Here is a 22,679-nt window from a genome sequence, read left to right on the forward strand (position 1 = left end):
TATCATTGAATTCAAGTATTTAAGATATAACATATCCACAATGGTGCATACTCGACTATTACTCACTACTATAGTACAGAAGAACAGTAAGTATCCACTTATTTTAAATTTTTTCAAATGTATTTTTAATTTCTTATATACCAAAGCAGAATATTTTTTGGAATACTTTAATGTATAAAAATCGAATTTTGGACGAATATAGTTTATGCGTTATAATAGACAAAAGTATTTAAAGTTCTCTATACCTTATTGGTACCACGCCAAATGTTTATCTACTACACCACTCATATACACTTTAAAGGCTATTATAACCTATAAATAACTTTTTCAAAATTTAATTTTGGTAAGTCGTAACAAGGGCGCCAGCAATGAAGGACCCAGGGGGCCATTGCCCCCCCCCCCTGGGAATTTTTTACTGCGTGTACTTATATTTTAATATTATACTATACTTAATATTAGATTATAAGTAATTTTTGTCTCATACAGTATACTCCAAATAATATTTTGCATCTAAATATATGAAATTATAAGTGCATGGTGTCAAAACTCAAAAGAGGAAAAAACTTAAAAAATTGTGACAGTAAAAAATTTTTTTTCCAAAAATGTTATTTATCGTATAATGGTTTAAAATTAGTATTTTAAAAAACGTAAGTGTTTTCTGAAATAACGAGGGTCATGCGTTACATAATTGGGTAACCCACATCCACATATTATAGAAGTTATATATCGGCAAAATAATACAATAATATTATATATAGAAATATAAATTACCTATATGTGATATTGTATGGTTGATATCATGATAAAGACTATATAGAATTATTAATTATTAATTATTCTAGTCTTCGTGGTTGATATATGCTTCGCGTGAACTGCGCAGTGACAATATTATTATAGGTATATAGGTAGTTTCGGTTACGATGCAATAATGGTTGCGATGGAAAAAAAGTTTTTTTCATTGAGTGAATTTTTTTATATAATGTATGCCATAAGACAACGCTAAATAACATATAGATTTATAGGTATATGTAAGGTATTATACGCATATTAATAAATTATAAAATACGAGTATCGAGTACATCATTATTAGTATACAATATATATATATATATATTATGATGTTATCTTCCACTTCCACGCAACGTAAATATTAGAGCACGTTTTTTTTTTTTTTAATCGAATATAATAAGCTGGGACGAGTCATTTTTTCTACACGTTAAAACAATTATTTTTATACCTTTATGGCTGAGCAGTTCATATACCGTATGCACATACGCCGCAGTGCCGCACAATGCAATTTTAGTTAAATGACTGAGAAACTCGTATCAGCGTGATATTCAAATTGTACTCGAATGTGAACTTGTCGCGCACGCGCACCGTGATATAAATGTTAAATAATTATATAATATATAATATTATACATACTACATATTTGTACGTGTGTTGTTCAAGTGTACTTGAATAATAGTACGTGTGCACTGAAAACTGCTATACACATTTTAACATTTCAACAGACTTGCTGCAACCAGCTAGTAAAAATATACCATATAGGTTACCTATATAACCTAACCTATAACCGGTGTATGGTAAGAACGTCGTTATCATTAACGCTCGTTTACGCGTTCGCGTTCATATTTAGTGAACTATACGTGAACATCACTCGTTTTTTTTTTCAAATAGAACGTGGACGACGTTTATATATTTAACGAATTTGAACGATTTTCAAGACGTTCAAATTTATTTATTATTTGATAAATGATAATACAAATACTACATGAAATTGGAAGCCTGCGGACATAAAACAACAATATAGGTAATATTACGAGTTCCACGATTTTGTATTCGTATTTAAACGATACATAAAAATAAAAATAAATCAAATGAACGACGAAATGAACACATTCATATTTTCGAAGAACGGCGTGAACGTGAACGTATTCATTTGAAAAAAATATAAATTTGAACGTGAAAGAATTAATTTTTTTGTGTATACGTTCCGAACACTGCCTATATTTAACCAATCATATAAGTTATGCCGTAGGTATACATATTTATTATTTATATATTCAATTTTCTTCTATACTCGTTATTAGACGCACCTACAGTGAATAATCTTTTTCGGGGACAGATTCCTGTGGCGGATGCTAATTTTTGATAAAATCTCTATTCAATTTTGCTTTTGAATTTTTTTTCGATAAACGTTGAAAAAATTTCAATTTTCCAAAAAATGTAGCAAATCAATACAAGGTTTGGTATTGTTTTTATACAGGAATTAAAAAATAAAGTTGAGCGTAAATCTACACTAATTTTTTATGGGAGCTTAAAGTTCGAATGTTTACGAAATTGGATATTCAAACAAAAAAATAAAAATTTTAGTTTTCTTGTTATTGTAATTTAAAAATATTATTCGTAGGAACTTGAAATTTGAAGCGTTTTTATATTATTATTATTATTATTATTTAATGCATTGTATATTTTATTCATATTTATACCAAAACCTGTTTTTTAGATTCTGAGCGGTGCAATGAATTTATTGATTTTACAATTGTGTGTGTTTTTTTAATTTTGTGTAACTATGTCATCACCTTTTGAATCCGGTAAAGACGTAAAGTGCTTAGATTTTCAACTTTAAAGGTGATTTCTAGTATTGAATTAGATCTAGTTGGTAATTCAGTGAGTCAAACGTAAAAAAAATCCCAGTACTTTTCAAAATAATCGTAACCATAAAATTTTTTTTCGGGAAAAACAAAAATATTTACGCAGAACTAATTTTTGTTAAAATAATTCACCAAGCTCGGATTAAGAGGGGCCAAAGGGGGGGGGGGCATGGCTCCGGGCCCAGAACGGATATCGAACAATAGTGGACCCCTGGCGAGTAGAACGTTTCCTATATAATAATATATGGATGATATGGATATATTATTACTATTTAGCCTCGGGCCCAAAATTATCTTAACCGGAGCTTGCAAATTATATATAATATATTATTGACAATCAAACCAGAAATGTACAAATTTATGTTATTTTATTATTCCACAGCATTCTACTTTATTTAATTTAAAATAATGTGTACATTTCTGGTTTGATATAATATAGTGTCTGTTAGTTGATAGCACAATAACATATAATTAAAATAAAATAAAAATTACGATAAAAAGTTGAAAAGTTTTGATGATAAATCGTAAAATGTGCGGTAGCGGGTTCAGTTTGTTCGAAAAAAAGTTGAATTGCCTAAGACTAAAAATAAAAATGTTAGACCCAGCCTTTAAAGGGTTTTTTTCGTAACTTAAAGTATACTATCATATGACGCCAGCACGACACACATTGTATATTATGTCCCTGTGATAAGAATAAAAATAATAGGAAAACATTTTTTACATTTATATTATGTGAACAGTGCCGCGAATAAACGTAGGTGCAAAAGGAGCTTTTGCTCCTGCAGGATGGAATATTTATAGGGCAGCATATTTCACAAATTCACATTGTAATATTGTACTGTAAGCACATGAAATATACAAGCTCTTTGATAAGGATTACCAACAGTGACGCAACTAGGGCTAAAATGTTGAGGAGGGGCTGTGTCCCCTTCCTCATATTACATGAAAAGTAAGCGCTATAGTTGCGCATAATATTATGGTTACCAAAGTTATATTGCTCCAGGGTGTGTGGTTCTGACGCGGCTAATTAATCTAAACACGATCATTAATTTATTCGGATCCGTGCTTCTGTATCATGTTAACCTCTATAAATAGATCACATAATATTATTATGACGTATGCCTACCACATGCCCGATTAGCACCCTCATAAATCGAGCAATCGGGGAGTACTGTTTCACACGAACACGGCAGTCTGGCAGAAGTAGTAAAGCGCCTGAAGTATAACTTTCATAAGCAACGCGTCAAATGGTCAATGCAAGGTGAATAAGTGGATTGGTATCAATCCACCTTGGGTCAATGCCACGGACCAAGATATTATACATTAAAGTCCGTGGTCAATACTTATTATTCACTGACAAAGTGATAAATGATAATAAACCTATATTATATAATCACCGAATATTAATAGAACTCGAGAAAAACTGAATTCTGTGTAATATTATTGGTATACTCATAAGGCCATAACGGCATAACATTATAAATAATTATGATAAAAAGTTGATAAAGATTCCGGTCGATTATATAAGATTGTCATAAGAAAATAGTTAACTTTAATAAATTATCTAGTGTAAACATTTTACGTATCGGTAACACGATAATTGCTACTACTTGACACTTTCTATATATATATATATATATATATATATGTACAATGTGCAGGTTCACAATTAGTTGGTTAAAATTTAGAAATTGAAATTAGTAATATGAACTCTGTTCCAGGTTTACACGAATCACTGGGTGATGCCATATGGAACACTTAGAACATTCCGTAGATTCACCTACGAGACTTATATACTTTGATATGTCCACCATAAATGCATTGTACTATTTGTATGCCTACATTAAACATTTTGAGTTTATTAAAATTATTAAAAATCAACAAGAGCTCGGCTGTTTTTGGTGCTATTCCTTCTGACGCCTAGCCGAAATAAGAGAAATACATGCAAAATTAATTCAATTTAATTATAACATCTATGCGCTCAGTCTCGGTACCTACATAATGTGAGATGGTATATAACAAAGTAATGTGTGCAAACCCGTTCCAACGAGTTACTATTGTGGTACGATAAAATAATGCCCATGTGCGAATTAGGTGGAGGCTTAAAAACGAGTTATGTACCTACACCGCAACGATATCTACACTGTATGTACACTCCAATGGAATTGGAGAAGACTAAACTATATCAATTCTTGTTTGTCACTGTTTGGTGTTATAACTTATTCAAATATAATATTTTGTTTATTTAATTTGTATTCATCATAAATGTTGTATATTATAATACCTAATTAGTAGGGCTCGGAGTTGAGGCATTTTGCATTTTTTTTTGGAACTTTTTAGACGATGCTCTCCTGGCCACAAATGTGTTCATTAGCATGTGAATCTGAAAAACTAAATTTTATTTTGCATTTTTATGCATTTTTTTGGCTTTTTTTCCTTTTAAGTCATTTTTTGACATTTTTTGGTCATTTTTCGACATTTTTCGACATTTTAAGTCATTTTTATTGATTTCACACTAGTTCACTTCTTATCGTTTCTTGTCTATGCCGATCACTTAAAACTTGGAAATTACCATGGACTAAGATTAGTACCTATCCGATTTTATCTCGCCGATTACATTTTGTCGTTGTCGTGTTTCCTAATAATCGATTAGTATCCGATTTCATCTGATCGATTACAGTCGTAATTTCAGATATGCCCCAATCACTTTAGTGGACGTGGAGAGAAGTTTTTCAAAATATAAATATTTATTAACAGATAATCGTCGTTCATTTACTTTTGATAACATCAAAAACGCTCTAATTATACAATGCAATGATTTTTGAGTAATTTGTACGGTTTGATAAATTTATAGAACAAATATTTTTTATTTCATTTTTGAAGACATTATTTGTCATTTTTATGTCATATTTTGAGCAATTTGTAAGCTGTGATAAATGTATATAGAATTTTATAGTAAAATAGAGTAAAATATTTAAAAAAATGTATTTTTATAAATTTAAAACAAATATTTGTAATTTTTTTAGGTCATTTTTAAAAGACATTTTTCGTCATTTTTATGTCATATTTGCATATTTTTTTTAGGTCATTTTTTGATGTTTTCAAGGTCATCAACTTCCGAGCCCTACTAATGAGTAATAACCAAAACACGGTCAGGAACAAAAACTTGAGCAATACCTCGAGGGCTCGAGGAATACTCATGAGGTACCAGCTAATACATAATCGTAACGTTTTTAGTTTGTGTTTTTAGTTCGGGTTTCGTCGACCTGATCGCAATTCTTCATTATTTCATACCGTTATAATCTGCAGTCCAACGCTGAAAATTAATACAAATGCTTAAGAATTAACATCTGAAATCTATTTTTAGACCATTAATATGTTGTTGAAAAAATATAAACCATAATATACCCTGTATAGCTGGTACTAGGGTAGATAGCAATATAATAATATACTTGGTCGTTTTAAAATCTCCGAAAGAATTATTACTAAAATAATATTTTTATTAATATCAAATACGTAGATATAGCAGCCAGGTAGGTAGGAATGACGTTCGCACATATTACAGGTTTTCAAGCTTTATAAGTGTAACGTCCGTGCCCTTTATATAGGTATTTCAAGGATCCGTTATTGACAAGGATATTCGCATATAATTTTACAGTTTCCAACATACAAACACGGTGACATATTATTTAAGAGTGAGGGGAATCTGTGTGCAACCTACTCTTTAACATCGGATTTAATTAAAATGTTGAGATTTGTGCATTATTCATATTTCATATTTATTTTTAATCCATGTAATTATTTATTTTTCTCAAATTAATTCCAACTGCATAATATAATATTAAAAATTCGTTCATTTTTACTATCTACCTATCTACATTAATGATATAATTTTGAATTTGCTATAAATTTCCATCGATAGTACAATACATAGGTGCGCACTGTAACCCTACATAATATTGAAGTGACGTTGGTGTGTTTGTTTTGATAGTTGTGGTAGGTTATTTTTTTTCTATTAACGGACAAAAAGGACGTCTGGAACATCTGATAGCGGGTAAAATTGATTTAGAGGAAAAAACTGAAACAATCGATAAAATTTAAACTAGTCCTGGCGACCTTCGCTTATCTATGTACCTATCTATTAATTTTTAAATACTTTTCAAATCAACGGTATGCATAATCTAAGTATATCAAAATAAGGTCATTAAGCATTACTTATAAGTACATACTTCAAAATTCCAAAAATCAGAATTTTAATTGATTCGTTATTAAATGAAAATCGAGGGTGGCATACTTGGGGAAATCACCTCGTATATTATCCATATTATGACATAAATATACCTACCTAGTTAATTCACAATTAAACTGGATGTACATAATTTTTTTTCAATATATACCTACCTACGATCTACCCTTTATAAGAATAACAACTCCGATTAGCTGCATGGTTCAACTCACTAAGAGTTTCTTTATTGCACATTTATACCACATTTACACAGTAAACTGTAGGTTGGCAGAGTGGTGGATATCAATATTTATACTCTAAGCCCACTCGTCCATAACAATTCGAGACTTGAGTAAAATCCCGTCAGACCACGGCAGCACGCCGCAGTAATTCAACCGGTCTCGTTGATTCCGGTTCTGATGTCCAATGCTACCTATTTCTGATTATTTTTTTTTTTATCGATATTCGCAAATATTACAGCGTGGTGAAAAGATTAAAGTATTGAAATATATTTCTTACTTTTAAAATGTATTCAAAATCGTTTGAGCTGATATTATTGTGTTTGACTATAATTTTTAATGGATGTGCCACTCTAACAACGTCGAAAAATTCAGAATATCCACCTTTATTTGAATCAACATGGGGGTACTTGAAAGAGACTTTAGAATGGGAGTCAAAGGAACCCAAGGATGTGATCAACATTTTCTCGGAATACGACTTTGTCGTAGTCGGTGCTGGAAGTGCTGGATCAGTAGTGGCCAGTAGATTGTCCGAAGTAATGTAAACGTTATAATTGCAATTATAGTTAGTAATATTCGCTCATATTATATTATATCATAATTATTAATGATAATTATTTATGGACAGATTAAAAAATGGAAGGTGTTATTAATTGAAGCTGGAACAAACGCAATACATTTTATGGACGTACCCATTACAGCGCAATTGTTGCAAGCTTCAGAATACAACTGGAAGTATAGGACTATACCGATGAACTCTTCTTGCTTAAGTGAGAAACCGTTATTTTACGTAACCATAATTTAGTCGTTATTACATATTTTATAAAATTTAATAGGTTTTGAAAACCAGCGTTGTAAATTTCCCAGAGGAAAAGTAATGGGCGGTAGTAGTATGTTGAATTACATGATATACACACGTGGTAATAAAAAGGACTATGATAATTGGGAGGAAATGGGCAATACAGGTAACTTTCTACAAGTCAAAGTTCGTTCGTACGGGATATTATTTTTTATACAATTTTAAATGTTTCTGCACGCGGTTATATAGGATGGCGAAACGACGACGTGATGAAGTATTTTATTAAATCGGAAAATGCAAACCTATCTACCGCCGAGGTGAATTACCACGGGTTTAATGGATTGTTGTCGGTGACCGACGTGCCATATAGGACGCCCATAGCGGATGCTTTTGTGGACGCCGGATCACAGATCGGACTGCCTGTCATCGACCTGAACGGTGAAAAACAAATCGGGATTAATTATATACAGGTAAATAATAGTGAGGCAGATACATCAGAAATGCCTATAAAGGCATATAAGGGTAGTATAACTATTATATCGTACATGGTTGTAAAATATATATTAATTACACAGTAATAATACCACCAACAATTGTACACGTTGTTGCCGCGACACACTCAAATATTGTCATCGATTCATTTCGAGTCATATCGTTTCCAAAACCATTTATCAGTCGGTGGTTTTATTTATTGACGATAAATCGTTTTTTGTAATCCATCGCCAAACATTTTTGATATTACTACCAGGCCCCTATATACCAAGGTACCTACGTAAATCATATGACTAAAAATGCTTAGAGGACTTAGTTAGGTACAGTGTTAGGAACAGATAACAAAAAAATCATCTAGATAAAGATAAAGATAACGACACTAAATTTTATCTGGATAATTATATAAATATTTAAATAACAGATAATTTTAGAAATTAAAATTAAAACAACTAATTAAAAAATATCTATACTGTCATGTAAGTACACAAAATAATACGTACACACAAGAGAACCCATGGCTAACGGCCGTTCTTTCCGGGCGGGTGGTGAGGTCACCTGTCACTTTTTGTGTCCACGTACTATTATTAATTAACAACATTGAAAAGATATTTACGAGTATTGTGTATTTGTGTATACGAAATAATGTTTATTATTATTATAAGTCATGTGCAATTAAAATTGGTTTGGAGATTGATTATAGTCCATAGATTTATAATATATAAAACATAAAACCCGAAATATATAAATAGCATCTCATGTATTGCTCGTCAGACTTATCAATTGTCATTAATTTCAGACGCATTGCAAATACGGAAAGAATAGACGGCTGGTTTATCTTTATTTCTCAATGAATAATATTATATTCTATGGAATTTTGTTTGGGACGGCGGTGGTTATAACTTGCCATCTGTTCTATTATTCGTATTTTAATTATAGTTAAAAAATGTTTATAAAATTCTGGGAATTTGACATATTTGTTGCGACAGTAATATACTAATATAGGCTAACTACATAAATTAATTAGTATATTATATTAAATATTATTAACCGAATACAGAATATTAATTACTAATAAGTATTAAGTACTAAATAGGAATAATTTATAATCTTTTCAGAATAACGTCATATATTGTTAGCCCTGGATGTTATTTTACGTACAAGTTGTACCTCAGATAATGAGAATAAAAATAAAACATTTTCGAACAGATCTAGCTAAATTTATCTTGTAAATTTATCTTGTAAATTTATCTAGATAAGTTAAATTTTTATCTAAAATAAATACTTAGATAACTTATATTTATTTATCTAGATAAGATAAAAGATAAAAAAATAATTATCTGGATAATTTATCTAGATAAGTCCTAACACTGGTTAGGTTAAGTAGTTATTTTGTATTTAGTGTTGGACGGAAATGACGACAACTTTTATAAAAAATACCTATAGGTACATTGTTTCTAATAATTCTAATAATAGCTAGGTACTACATAATGCATTAAAAATGGCATTACGTTCATTAATCATTATAATATTATTTCGTTAAGGCGCCCGGTGCCAATGTAATTTTGTACACAAAAATACACTCTAATAATGGGAATAATGATCCTGTTTTGTATAATCAACCAAATTGTTTTTGAACTAATAGAGGGTAATATTTTAATCTTAAACTTTTTAATATGTCTTCAAAAATAATACAATTTAAAGCGTTTTTTTTTTGTAAATAACACTACCATTATTTGAAATAAAATAAAAGAATAGGGGTTCAATGAGGCCTTTTAGGAAGTTTTTTTCTTTAAGATAAAAAAATAGTTATCAAAATCATATAATTCTACAAGGCCTGAGAATTATTCCCATGAAGTCATTTGTTTCGATATAATACACCCTATCGACCCTCCCCCCCTAAATAGGTATCGGGTAATAGATTAGTAAAATAGTATTATAATTAAGGTGGAAACTAAAATATAAAATTTAATTAAAAAATTTCATAGAATTGCTAAAAATTTTAAAAACTGGCCCCTGAATACTCTAAGCATAAGTTGTTCACATTCATAGGATTATAGGATTGAGTACCTAATAATTGAATATTCCTACGATATTTGAATAATAACAAAATAACAAACATTTTTTTAATTTACAGTCAAAAAACAACTATGTGGAATCTTGTTATAGGGGCGCACGTAAACTGCGCCATAAGTACCTTTTTTTAATTTGAACTCCACCAGGAAAAAAATAGGTAAAATTTGACTCATGAAAACTCCGTCATTGAAAAAAAATTCGGTAAATTGAGTTTATGTAAGCTCTATCCATTAATAATATCAAGTAACAGTATATAACATGAATATCGATATTATTTAAAAAAAATAACCGTCCTCAATAAATAATAGTTAGGTATAACTTAAAAATCAATATCATAATAAGTAATTGTAATAATGATAAAATATGCGTAAGTATGCTACGTCATGTTAAACGTATGTTATAATTTATAATATTTTGAACTGTGAACTAAAATGATTTGATACGATTTGTAGATATTCTAACTTTTAAATCTAATATAAATCCATTATTATAACTATCTATAGCGTACTCATATCAATTTTTTTTTTCATTTTGAAATGTTTAGTTTATTTAGTTGAGATATATTATTCAGTTTTGCATAAGCAAGGCTACACTGGTGGTGTAATAAACCCATTACAGGTAAGAAAATAAAACTGGCGGAGTTTAAAATCACCCTGTTATAGGTTTACAGAATAAAATGCCCACTGTAAAAAAGTCCAGGGTAAAATTGCCCAAAACAAACTTTCCTTGGCAAAGTTGATTAGAATCAAAAATAGGGAAAAAGACAGATGACATAGATTAAACACAAGTACCCAACTAACAATGTACTCTACCTGTTTATAACATGAATTAATTTTTTGAATAATAAACATTGATATTTGATTTTTTATAAAAAATTGTCTTTATAGCTACTACTTTATTATTACATTTACAATTAAATATCTGGTTTTTTTTTTTACTTAATATTTTTTAAGGTCAATGATAAATACTTAAAATATTTTCCATAATTATTTCTTTATTTTTATACTCCACTTATATTTTTACATTATTCATGAAAATCAAGTTTAATTTTAATTTTTTGGCTTAACTTATTAACCAAAATTAAGAAACTAATTTATGTTCCTCTTTAACTCAATTTCAACACTACTCTAATTTTTTTGAGTCTTAGGTATTAAAATTAAAAATTTCGTAAATTTGAACATTATATAAAAAAATTGTTACTATATATTTGATATTTTTTAATTAAAGTATGAATAATTTATGAGGATGCGAATTTACCTGCATAAAAAGTTTATCAAGGTTTTTTCACTATCAATATAAATAAATAGAAAATAACTAAAAAGTCGAAAATTTCAAGTCTCTTACAAATTTTGACAAAAACAGATTTTGCGTAAATATCCTCGTTTAGTGGTCGCGTGAATTTATATTATGTGAGAGACAACAAACAATTGATTATTTGATCGATTTATTCATAAAATACCTAATATGTAGGTACGCCTTTTTCAAACACAATCCTACACAATCTACCTCAACTCTCAAGTACCTATAGCACCGGATTAGTAATTCCTGTCTAACATATAGTAACATACACCCACAACCGGCGCGACCTTAACACTTATACAGTTATATGTATCCACAGAACTAGCCTCACACTGTCCCCGTTTTACCGTAATTTTCTTTTTTGTTCTTTTTGATTATTTTGAAAATTACTGTGCATTTTAGATTCTGAACGAAACGATGGATCTATTGATTTTACAATGATGTGTGTTTTTTTTTTATTTTTTTTTAATTTTGTGTCTGTCATCACCTTTTAGGACAGTAAAAGTGCTTGGATTTTCTTCAACAGTAACTTTTCTGATAGGAAAGTGAATCTAGCTGGTACTTTGGGGGGTCAAAAGTAAACAATTCCCAGTAGTTTTCAAAAGCGACGTGAAAAACAAAAGAAAAATTAAGGAAAAACGGGAATTTTTACGCAAAATCTGTTTATTCGTGGTGTAACTCTAAAACAAATGACCGTAGGGACATGAAATTTTGACTGAATGTTTATAATTGCATTTCCTATACATCATAACATTTTCCAAATATTTTGACTCTTTTAGAGTTGTTTACGGACATTGTCAGTTTTCAATTTTTTTAGTTTTTTTTTCTATAAATATCAATACATTTTTATCTGTTGAGTAAAAAAACTTGAAAATTTAATAGAAGGCTCCTAAGTTATTGTTTCAAAGGCAGATGAAAAAAATTAAAAATCCTTAGTCACAGTTTTTATTTATAAGCATTTAAAGTTCAAATTTTGACAAAATACGGAAAAATCACGAAAATTAGCAAATTATTTTGAGTTGAGAATTCATAAAATTTTTTCTTTTTAAATCTAAGATTTGAAAATGTAATATAAGATTACTCATAAGTTTGTCTACCTTTATCAACAAAAAAAATGTCTACAAGAAACTTAAATGAAATTTTTATGAGCGTTTGAAATTTATATTTTTGCAACATTTGATATTCACTCGATTTCTCATGTAACAAATTATTTTTATTGTAATTAAAAAACGAATGACTGTAGATATTTGAAAATTTCACTGAATGTTTTATTAGCATATTCTATACACGATAAAATTTTGAAAATAATTTGACACTTTTCGAGCTGTTTACGGACATTGTCTGTTTTCAATTTTTTTAGTTTTTTTTTTCTATAAATATCATTAAAAATGTATTTGTTGGGTATAAAAGCGTGAAAATTTAATGCAAGGCTCCTGATATATTGTTACAATAGTAGTTGAAAAATATTGAAAATATATAGGCATGATTTTTTTCTATAAGCATTTAAAGTTCAAATTTTGACAAAATTTATCAAATTTAAAATGTAATAATTATTTTGTGGTTAAAAATGTATAAAATGTTTAACTTTTATGGCTAAAGATTGAAAATTTAAAACAAGGCTCCACGTAAATAGGTTATATATAAATTACTTTATGCACAATAATATCATCAAATATGTTTGGTAATATCATAGGCTGACTGACCGTTTTCGCTCAGAATCGTTTTTCTTATACAATGATATTATATCATTGAATTCAAATTTAACACCATCCATTACAGTGACCCACTTGTAACCTACTGTACAGCAGAGCGACATCCACTTACCCACCTTTTTTAGCTTTGACCCCTAAAATACCATCTAGATCTAATTTGTAATCAGAAACCTCAAGCTCAAACTGAGCATTTGTATTATTCCAAAAGGTGACGATAGACACATAAGAAACACACACACACACACAACATTATAAAACCAATACATTCATTTTTAAGTTCCCAAAATTTAAACCCAAGGCCATAACCCCTGGACCTCCCCCAGTTACGGCCTTGCACATACCTATAGGTATACCTATGTCGAAGCATTGATGAAATTAATTACTAGGTATTTAATTAAGTACATACTTATAATTGATATAAGCTGTCGAGCTGATTAGTATTATATAATAGTGTATCAGTTATAAAATAATAAATAATTTACCTATACTATTACTTATTAAGTAAGCAATATATTATTGATTCTGAGTTATTTACGTGGTTATTTATCGATTTAAAACCTTGAATTGTTAGAATGTGCATGCTAAATACAAATATAAATTATACATACAGAAGCAGACTAGGTTATATAGTTAACAGATTGACCTTCCTACATAATTTATTTATTTTGACGAAATTTTTTTCAGGCTACCATGAAGAACGGTCGTCGTTTTAGTACAAATACAGCTTTTTTATTTCCAGCAAGAATGAGATCGAACTTACACGTTAAAAAGCACAGCACCGTAACACGAATAATAATAGAAAAGGGTACAAAAAAGGCAATAGGAGTAGAATTTGTATCAAATCGTAAAAAATATAGAGTATTTGTACGCAAAGAAGTAATTATTTCTGGTGGATCCATAAACTCGCCACAGTTACTCATGTTATCGGGAATTGGACCGAAAGAACACTTGGAAGATGTAAATATTCCATTGATACAAAACCTGCCGGTTGGCGAAAATTTGATGGATCACGTAGCATTGGGAGGTTTGAGCGTTTTGATAAATGATACTATTTCATTGAAAACCGAACGATTACTGAAGAATCCGTTAAATATGCACGAATACACCGAACACAAAAATGGTCCGTACACAATACCAGGCGGTGCAGAAGCCTTGGCGTTTTTCGATTTAGACCGACCGAGATCCGCAGACGGACACCCGAACTTAGAATTACTATTAATTTCGGGTCTATTTTCGGACAACGATTACACTCATAAACTGTTTGGTTTGAAATCAGAAATTTATAATAAGGTGTACAGGAAAACCGAAAATATGGACGGCTTTACGGTGTTCCCAATGATTATGAGACCGAAAAGTAAAGGCCGCCTGTGGCTAAAAGACGCTAACCCGTCCCATTATCCGCTGATCGATCCCAATTACTTTTCCGACGAGACGGACTTGGACGTGGCCGTGGCCGGAGTACGGATTTTCCAACAAATGTTGAAAACCGACGCGATGAAGAAGCTCAACGCCACGTTATTCGACACCCCGTTGCCCAATTGCGTTCGACACAAATTCGACACGGACGCGTACTGGAAATGCTCCGCGAGACAAATAAGTTTTACCATCTATCACTTGTCGGGCACGTGCAAAATGGGACCGGCGGGTGACCCCACGGCCGTGGTCGACCCCAGGTTGCGGGTGCACGGCATAAGCGGGTTGAGAGTCATCGACGCGTCGGTCATGCCGGAAATACCGGCAGCACACATCAACGCTCCGACGATTATGATCGGCGAAAAGGGCGCGGACATGATTAAAGAAGACTGGGGTATTAGGATATAGAATGGATAAATCATATTATAATATTGACTAGTCAAATTTGTTGTACCCACATATTATTACACTTCATTATTATTGAAACAATGAATGCGTTCAACCGTCCTCGACTGTAATACATATTTTAATTTTATGCGTCTACGAGATTCCTGTATTATCCAAAGAAAAACAACTTTTTTAATAATCGTAATGCCCGGTATCCGGGTTGCTGAATTATCAGATATTTGCTAGTACTTACCTACCCATTCAACGTTAAATGTTAAACAACAAACAAACATACCAAAAGGCTGAGTGCCTTGATCGGTTATAGTAGATGCTTTATAGTAGATGCTTGTGATGTATCAAGGCTCTCAGCATTCAACAAACCCGTTTTTTTTTTTATCGATCCGTATTTAATATAATTATATTCTGCAGATCAGTACCGAGACACTTGTTTTTTCTTATTAATCTGTAACTGACAAGAAATTATTCTCAAAAACTTAATAAAATACCATTATTTTGGGCGCTCCAAATCATTTTTGTTTTTAAAATACTGTTTAGGTATATGTTAATGAAGGCTCTCTTCTCTTCAAATGTGTATTAACTGTACTACAACTAATACCCAAAACTAGTCTACTATACATCATACAATTAATGCCTAGAAGTAGCTTAAATTGTAATGCTCCGAAATTAATGGAGAAAGAAATTATGGGTACCTATTTAAATTATTAAATTTAATTGAAACGTTATAAGTGTCTATTTCGAAGAATGCTTATGAACTATGAAGTACATTTCAATGCTTTTGTGGCACGGGACACGGGTAATAACTTCCTATTTGGTTAAAATGTTGCACGGATTATTTTTATGAGTATTTAAATCAGTTTAAAGTGTCGATCTCTAGATTTTTCAAAACCAAGTTAGGACACTGACATTAGGAATATAATACAATTATGGCATCATAATTGACAAACTATGACCATTTGATTTAGAACAATTTTCCAGACAATAAAATAAAATAATAAATGTTTCTGAAAAATTGATTTATATATTTATAAATAATTAATAACGTGTATCAAAATATGAATTTTTGTTTAACCCTTTGAGGCAAAGTGGATAGTGGTATTATACCGAAACCATCTTTTTGTTATTTTTGTGTGTGGTTACTCACAGTTGTATTTTATTGAAACCACCAACAATTGAACATGTTGGTAGTACTGTACATTTTTTTTTAAAACTTTTTTTGTAATATGATGTTATATTTTGATTTTTGAATAAAAAAAAATTATGTGTAACTGAAAGGGTTAAAATAATATAATTAAATATTATATTAACAGTGGCGTTATTTTTATTTTTCTGTTGGCCTTGCCTATGTTTATAAACTTATATCTGTTGGTGGTTGCCTCTAACTTATTGACAGTCATTCCTCACTGCACCCTGCAAGTAACTAAAATTTATTTAAATTATACACCACAACTTTATTGTTTCTGATCTGTGCAGTGTACACATAAATTATAACCAATACTTATTACAGCAATAGAAGTAATGATGTGAAAGCTGCTTTATTATAAATAAATGAATCCATGTTTTGGATGCAGGAAAAAGTGTAAGGTTGACATGTAAGGTAGGTATGGTCAAATGAACAATTTTAATGAATCACCTAAAATAAAATCCATGTTAAAATTAAACAATTTAAATACTTCATAATTAGCACATTTTTATTTATTTTAAACAAATTACAAGTTACACATTTTTAAATAGAACAGATACAAACTTTAAGATAGAAATGCATTCAACGAATAAATCATGAAAATAATCACTCATGCTATTTACAAAGACGTAATAAATTATGATATAGTTTTAGTTATAAAAAGTCATAACTTATTATATATCTATTGTAGTAATTCTTCATATGTTACATAAATTATCTACGATTTTTAATTTACAATCTTTTTTAATTATACAAATTAATTGTATCAACATAAACAATCACTCAAATGTTAATTTCACTTATTTATCTCTAATAATATATGTATGTACCTAATCTAGTCTTGGATACTTCCAGTGTCTGATATTTGAATGTCTTATGGAAAGATTTTACATAATATATAAGAGCTCTTACAGTCTTACTGTTAATTGAAGTATGTTATAAAATTGTTTTAATTGTTTGCTGTTCAAACCATTAGTATATGATTCTAATGATTGTAATTATAAACTACAAAAAAAAAAAAAATACCAAGATGTTAACAGACATTATTAATTACTTATGTTGTAAGGTTTTATAATTTATAATGAAAACCTAAAACATGTAGGCGCTTATAAAGCCCATTTTCCTTTATGGTTATTATTTGTACTTTTTCTTACAGCGTATTTAATAATAAAAGAGTATGCTACCGGCTTTTGATGGTACCAAAATTGCACACTTGGATTCAAAATGAATAGCTCCGGAAGGATTTTAGTACAACAACACCTATTATCCAAAGGAAATGTAATATTAATAGTTATATAAAAATGAAATTATATCGTATAGAAGTTATAGAATTAAAATAAAGAGTAGATTTAGAAGAAATATAGAATATAAGTTATAATAAGAAGAAAATATTACAATATAATATATCCATTGCAGAATCTACAAGATATTAATGTTTATAAATTTGTGCATGATACAATTCATATAACATTAAATAAAATAATGAATTGAGTAGTAATCTATGTTAACTTACTTTTTATGGTCGGGATAAAGTTTGAGGTTTTAATCCTAATCGGTTAATAACTGCTTTTGGCATGCAATAAGTAGGGTCTATTGGTAAAATGTTATCATATGACATTAGTGACAATGCTGCAAGACCAAAAAGAGTATGAAAAGGATCTGGTTCATCCCCAGGACGATCACTGAATCCACCTCCTTCATTATCCTGTAAATAGATCATAAATCATAAAATATTATACATAGGTATTATAACCACATATTATTTAGAGTTTTACTTGAGATGCTAAAATAAAAGTTTTTAATTCTTCTTTATCAATCCAATGGTCGCGTCCTAAAATATTTAATGTTGAAAACACCCACCAAGAATAACAAACGTCTGGTAATTTTTCAGGGCGTCCATTAAGTCCACCAGATGGTAATTGCCTTTCAGCTAACCACCAACCCAATGTGTCAGCATCGACTAAATCTAACCGTCCTATAAATTTTAATAATTATAAGTATAGATAACCAGAAAGTTCCTAGAGTTTCAAACATTTTTTTAATTTTGTTAAATATACAAATTATTATAGATAATATAAATCAAATCAAAAATTAATTGGTATAAAATTTTTTTATCAGATATTAACTTTTTAATATTTTTTTAGAGCTAATTATTGGACATTCAAAATAAAATATTGAAAATCGACTCATACATAACATACTTTGATTATCATTAATTTTTTTTTAAACTTTTTTACTATATTTAAATGTATGTCAAATGATTTATAAAATATTTTGAAGAGCAACGAAGCATTTATGTGAATGTATAGACAATTGTCAATTTTAATTATTAGCTATTTTGTAGGTTTGCAGTGTTACCGGTGGATTTAGGTAATAATATTATATTGATATTTATTTTTTTTGTGATCATCAATTAATAGGCATATTTAAAATTTTTAAAAATTTTTCTTTTTTTCCTCTATCATTTTTACCAATTACCCATAATAATAATGAAAATAATGATAATTTACATACGTAATTACAGAAGATAATATATACACAGTAGATAGCATATATTGGATAAGTACAGTTATTTTTTTTTAACTATAAACAATTAAAAATGTTACATATAGAGCAATTTTTAAGATTTTAAGTGTTTTCAATTCACAGTCTCTGTTATTATCTATTTTACTTATGCTTGTTATGTTTAGAATATATTCTAAATATATAATATTAAAGGAGAAGTATAAACCAAATATGTACATTTCTATTAATTTCAACCAAAGCTGGCACTAACTAGTTAGAAAAATTAAGTTAAAGAAAGTTACTTTCTAACATAACTAGTTGAATTAAATGCATGAAATTATCTGATACTAACTAGTTATTTTTGAAATCACTGCAAAAATCCCAATTTTTGTTAAAATGTCCATACTAGTGGAATATAAAATTAATAATAAACCACAAGTGTATTATCTTGGTGGTGCCGCCGCGGTTGCGGTTAAATGCTGCCGAATACAATTTACCACCACCGCATTCATGTATCCAAAATCTACATATTCTATATTTCGATATTCTTATTTCTTATTGATTATTTGCAAGAAATTAAGGTTAATACTCAAATTTAAAAATTTAATTAATCAATCATTCACCAATAACTGTAGTTAGACAATTATTCATTTTATGTAATGCCTACTTTTACATTTGAACGAAAGCATTTTGAATTTACTTATACTTTAACTTTATTAGTTTTTATATTAAAGTAATTTAACTAGCTGAAAAAAATTACTTACTTGCCCAGCTTTGTTTTAAACGCATGGTAAACTGTGGACTATTATATATCATGGTAACTTAATAATTTTTTAATGATATGCACGAGCTAGCAATTAAATTGGTTAAGTTATAATAACTATAATTTTTTAATTGCTATTATTTTTGGTTTATTCATAGTGGAACATTGAAAGTCGTTTGAAATTTTACAAAATAATGTTATTTACGATTATTTTTTCATAGTTACCACTTACCAGCAATAGATAATGATCCAACACAACAATAGATTAAGCCACCATGACTTTCAGCTCCGGGTCGTGATCCAAAACCTCCATCAAAATTTTGGCAGCTTTTTATAAAGTCTACAGCTTTAACCAAATTAATCTCATTATGTTTACCCTAAAAAAAGATTAATTCATATTAATTATAAATAGTAAATAATTAATTAAATAGTATTTAATGTATTATTACTAAAAGTGATAAACATGCTAATGCACAAAATGAATAACGAGTATCTATTTCTCCCCATTTATCTCCAGTAAAGCTGCCATCGTCTTGTTGAAGCTTAGATACATAAGACACAATCTTTTCAATTGGTAATTCCAGTTCTCGATTAAGAAGACAAGCAATCTGAGACAAAAAATATGTTGAAAATAATTAAGTATGCACAAATATTCAAATAAAAAAATGTCACTTCTGGGTGGCTTCATGTTATCATCCAATTCATGCTAACCATTTACTAATGATTCATAAACTTATTGTAAAAAATAATTTACAGATTATGTATTTCACATATAAATAAACAATATGTGTATGAAAATATAGTATTTAAGACTTAAAAGGAAGCTACATCCACACGTGTTTCCTTCATCTTACATGCCTGTTATATTTAATACTCGAGTGAATTCTGACCTATTATCAAATTTAGAAGTAAGAATATTATCTAGTGCTATAAACATTTTTAAAATGTACAAAACATTTCCAATTTAAAATAAAAATATAAAAATACTTATGAGATACACTAGATAATATTCTTACTTTCAAATTTGACATTTGGTCAAAATTCACTTTAATATTAAACATAACAGGGTTAAATAGATTATTCAAAACGCACAACTTGCTATGCTCGTTTGTATAACAAAGACAACGCATGTCCTATTAAATATTATTTCTATTAAATAATGCTAACTTGAACTGCGCTGAGTGTATACAATAAATGTGGATCATGACCCGGGGCTGGTGAATATCCACCACAACTGTGTTCACAACTTTTAATGTACTCAAATATCTCATCTTCTTTCGGTATTTTTCCATCATTAATCAAATATAATGCAGTTAAGCCCCAGTACATACCGGACATACGAAGAAATTCCATCATACTACTCTCCTGTAAAGTTAAAAATATTTTTATCAAACAATGTCAATATGTATTATTTTAGTTAAAATACAGAGTATAAATATTTACATATTGATGTCTTTCTTTGCCAAATGATTGTAAGAAATCTATATGTTTTTTTAATACCCATGTCTTAGTTGTATTATCCAATTTTACATCTTTTTGTAACTAAAATTAGTCAAAAAAAAAAAAAATCTTAGTATAAGAATATTACATTTTAGCAAAACTATTTAATAAAAGATCAAAATAAAAATTGATTATAAACATAGTATAATATGTATTGTATAATATATCATATTATGTATATTTTTTTGTCTACATTTCATATTTACAGCTTAGTCATTATCTCTAAATGATTAAAATTACATAAATATTATTATTGACAAGTTTCAGGCAGGTACATATTATGAATGAATAGAACAAACTTTTAAATCAAATTTCGTACAATTATATTTATGTATAAATTTAATCCAATAAAAATGTAATGTTTGATAGTAATACTTACCATTTTTTTTCTATAGGTAGTTATTAAGATTTAAGACCTATATACCTTTCTTAAAAAATAAGTAAATTAAATAAGTGTATTGAATAAACTCGTGGAATACGATAATAATATAGTCAGTAAATAAGCTTTTATATAATAGTTATAATATTAAATCCGTGGCGGATACTTAAGTATTGTTCTGTATTTACAGAAATTACATTTCACAAATCACAGGTCACAGACTTGATACAGATCATAGATTATATAAATATTGAATACAGATGACAGACAAACAAACAATTAATTCATAGTATACTTTTTAAGACCGACTGTCTTTATACCTATGGCTTTCTAATTTCTATCATATACATAGATAATATAATCTTATATTATCTATGATCATATACCATTACGATAGTGGGCCGAAAAAATAACACCAGTTATGACTGCCACCGAGAGCGCTGCCTACCCGGTGAGCCATGAGGTGATAATGGTTGTATTCATGACTATTATAAACGACCATCGGACCATAGGGCATGGAATAGTAATATAGACCGATTTAGACTATTTAGTCATAGTTGTAACTTGTATTACAGTCTAAAGCACCATTAAAGATGCATCTCTAATATATTATATCTTTAATAGTGGTCTAAAGACATGTGACATACAAAATTTCAAAATGTGTAATATAATATAATAACAATATTATAACACGATATTTAATATTAATATATTATACCTAATTATAAGTCTAATGTCTATTGTTTGTAATCTGTATAATATTGTATATCTGTATGGCATAAATGGCATTATTGATTATATTGTCATATTATGAATATTTCATGCATTGATAGATACTATTATTTATATTTTAGATTCTGCGCTCAGCGATGATATTACCAAGTATATTTGATGATATTATTGTGAATAAAGTAATTTATATACAACCTATTTACGCGGAGCCTTGTTTTAAATTTTCAATCCTTAGCCATAAAAGTTAAACATTTTATACATTTTTAACTACAAAATAATTAATAAATTATAAATTTGATAAAT

At 29.0% G+C, this 22,679-nt stretch overlaps 2 protein-coding genes across 4 annotated transcripts; one reads left to right on the forward strand and one right to left on the reverse strand.

Moving 5' to 3' along the window:
- The first annotated feature begins 7,208 nt into the window (after positions 1-7,208).
- Positions 7,209-16,623, forward strand: LOC132948219 (glucose dehydrogenase [FAD, quinone]-like). The gene is made up of 5 exons (XM_061018599.1): positions 7,209-7,657; positions 7,750-7,891; positions 7,958-8,086; positions 8,170-8,390; positions 14,181-16,623. The coding sequence occupies exons 1-5, from the start codon at positions 7,409-7,411 to the stop codon at positions 15,315-15,317; spliced, it is 1,878 nt and encodes a 625-aa protein (XP_060874582.1). The 5' UTR covers positions 7,209-7,408; the 3' UTR covers positions 15,318-16,623.
- A 364-nt stretch (positions 16,624-16,987) lies between these two features.
- LOC132948220 (geranylgeranyl transferase type-2 subunit beta) lies at positions 16,988-22,005 on the reverse strand. Of its 3 annotated transcripts, XR_009665010.1 has the most exons (9): positions 21,645-22,004; positions 21,209-21,307; positions 20,933-21,130; positions 20,215-20,373; positions 19,998-20,142; positions 18,273-18,472; positions 18,011-18,202; positions 17,652-17,757; positions 16,988-17,502 (listed from the first exon to the last, which is right to left on the reverse strand). XR_009665010.1 is itself a non-coding variant. In XM_061018602.1 (8 exons), exons 1-7 carry the CDS (start codon positions 21,645-21,647, stop codon positions 18,014-18,016), a joined length of 993 nt encoding a protein of 330 aa, XP_060874585.1. In that variant the 5' UTR covers positions 21,648-22,005; the 3' UTR covers positions 16,988-17,502; positions 18,011-18,013. The 3 variants fall into 3 exon arrangements, 2 of the variants coding, with proteins under 2 accessions (XP_060874585.1, XP_060874583.1); XM_061018602.1 differs by lacking the exon at positions 17,652-17,757 and having other exon boundaries at positions 21,645-22,005; XM_061018600.1 differs by having other exon boundaries at positions 16,988-17,757.
- Positions 22,006-22,679: the final 674 nt, after the last annotated feature.

Source organism: Metopolophium dirhodum, chromosome 7 (genome assembly GCF_019925205.1).
Source record: "Metopolophium dirhodum isolate CAU chromosome 7, ASM1992520v1, whole genome shotgun sequence".
Classification (NCBI taxonomy): domain Eukaryota; kingdom Metazoa; phylum Arthropoda; class Insecta; order Hemiptera; family Aphididae; genus Metopolophium; species Metopolophium dirhodum.

Coding starts and splice junctions, on each gene's coding strand:
- LOC132948219 (XM_061018599.1), top strand. CDS start 7,409: ATGTATTCAAAATCGTTTGAGCTGATATTATTGTGTTTGACTATAATT. Junction 8,087..8,169: donor GGAGGAAATGGGCAATACAG/GTAACTTTCTAC, acceptor GCGGTTATATAG/GATGGCGAAACGACGACGTG. Junction 8,391..14,180: donor TCGGGATTAATTATATACAG/GTAAATAATAGT, acceptor AATTTTTTTCAG/GCTACCATGAAGAACGGTCG.
- LOC132948220 (XM_061018602.1), bottom strand. Junction 20,143..20,214: donor TAGCATGTTTATCACTTTTA/GTAATAATACAT, acceptor ATCTTTTTTTAG/GGTAAACATAATGAGATTAA. Junction 18,203..18,272: donor CTTTTATTTTAGCATCTCAA/GTAAAACTCTAA, acceptor ATCTATTTACAG/GATAATGAAGGAGGTGGATT.